This window comes from Fulmarus glacialis, unplaced genomic scaffold (assembly GCF_000690835.1).
Source record: "Fulmarus glacialis isolate BGI_N327 unplaced genomic scaffold, ASM69083v1 scaffold9649, whole genome shotgun sequence".
NCBI classification, from domain to species: Eukaryota; Metazoa; Chordata; class Aves; order Procellariiformes; family Procellariidae; genus Fulmarus; species Fulmarus glacialis.
In genome coordinates, this window is record NW_009235248.1 from 39,343 (window position 1) to 39,678 (window position 336).

The 336-nt window shown below is 60.1% G+C and overlaps 1 protein-coding gene across 1 annotated transcript in view; it reads right to left on the reverse strand.

Moving 5' to 3' along the window:
- The window catches only part of LOC104082732 (LIM and senescent cell antigen-like-containing domain protein 1), a 35,103-nt gene extending 35,036 nt beyond the window's left edge, over positions 1–67 (reverse strand). Inside the window, exon 1 of the mRNA XM_009585960.1 lies at positions 1–67. Within this exon, the coding sequence (XP_009584255.1) occupies positions 1–67 (67 nt within the window).
- Positions 68–336: the final 269 nt, after the last annotated feature.

Consider the following 336-nt stretch of genomic DNA (forward strand, 5'->3'; position numbering starts at 1 on the left):
CAGGGCGATCCCGTCTCCTCCTGTACAAACCTGAATGTGACAACTCTTTCAGCTGCAAGGCCGTCATATTTCTCTACCTAGAGGGTTGTGTTTTTTTAAGGGGGGATGGGTTGGGTTTCTCCCCCTCCCCTGCCTCTTCCAGATGTTGCTGCCGAGGAGCGTGCCTGCCAAGATGCCTGGAGAGAAGAGGCCGGGCGGCGTGTCGGCACACCTGCGCCCGCCCCAGCTACCAACCTCTGCAGGCAGGGCCCGCAGGCGGGCAGCCGGCCGCTGCTCGGCTTCCTGTTTCTCATAGGTACACACCCTCCCGAAGGGCACCACATTTCCTTTATCACT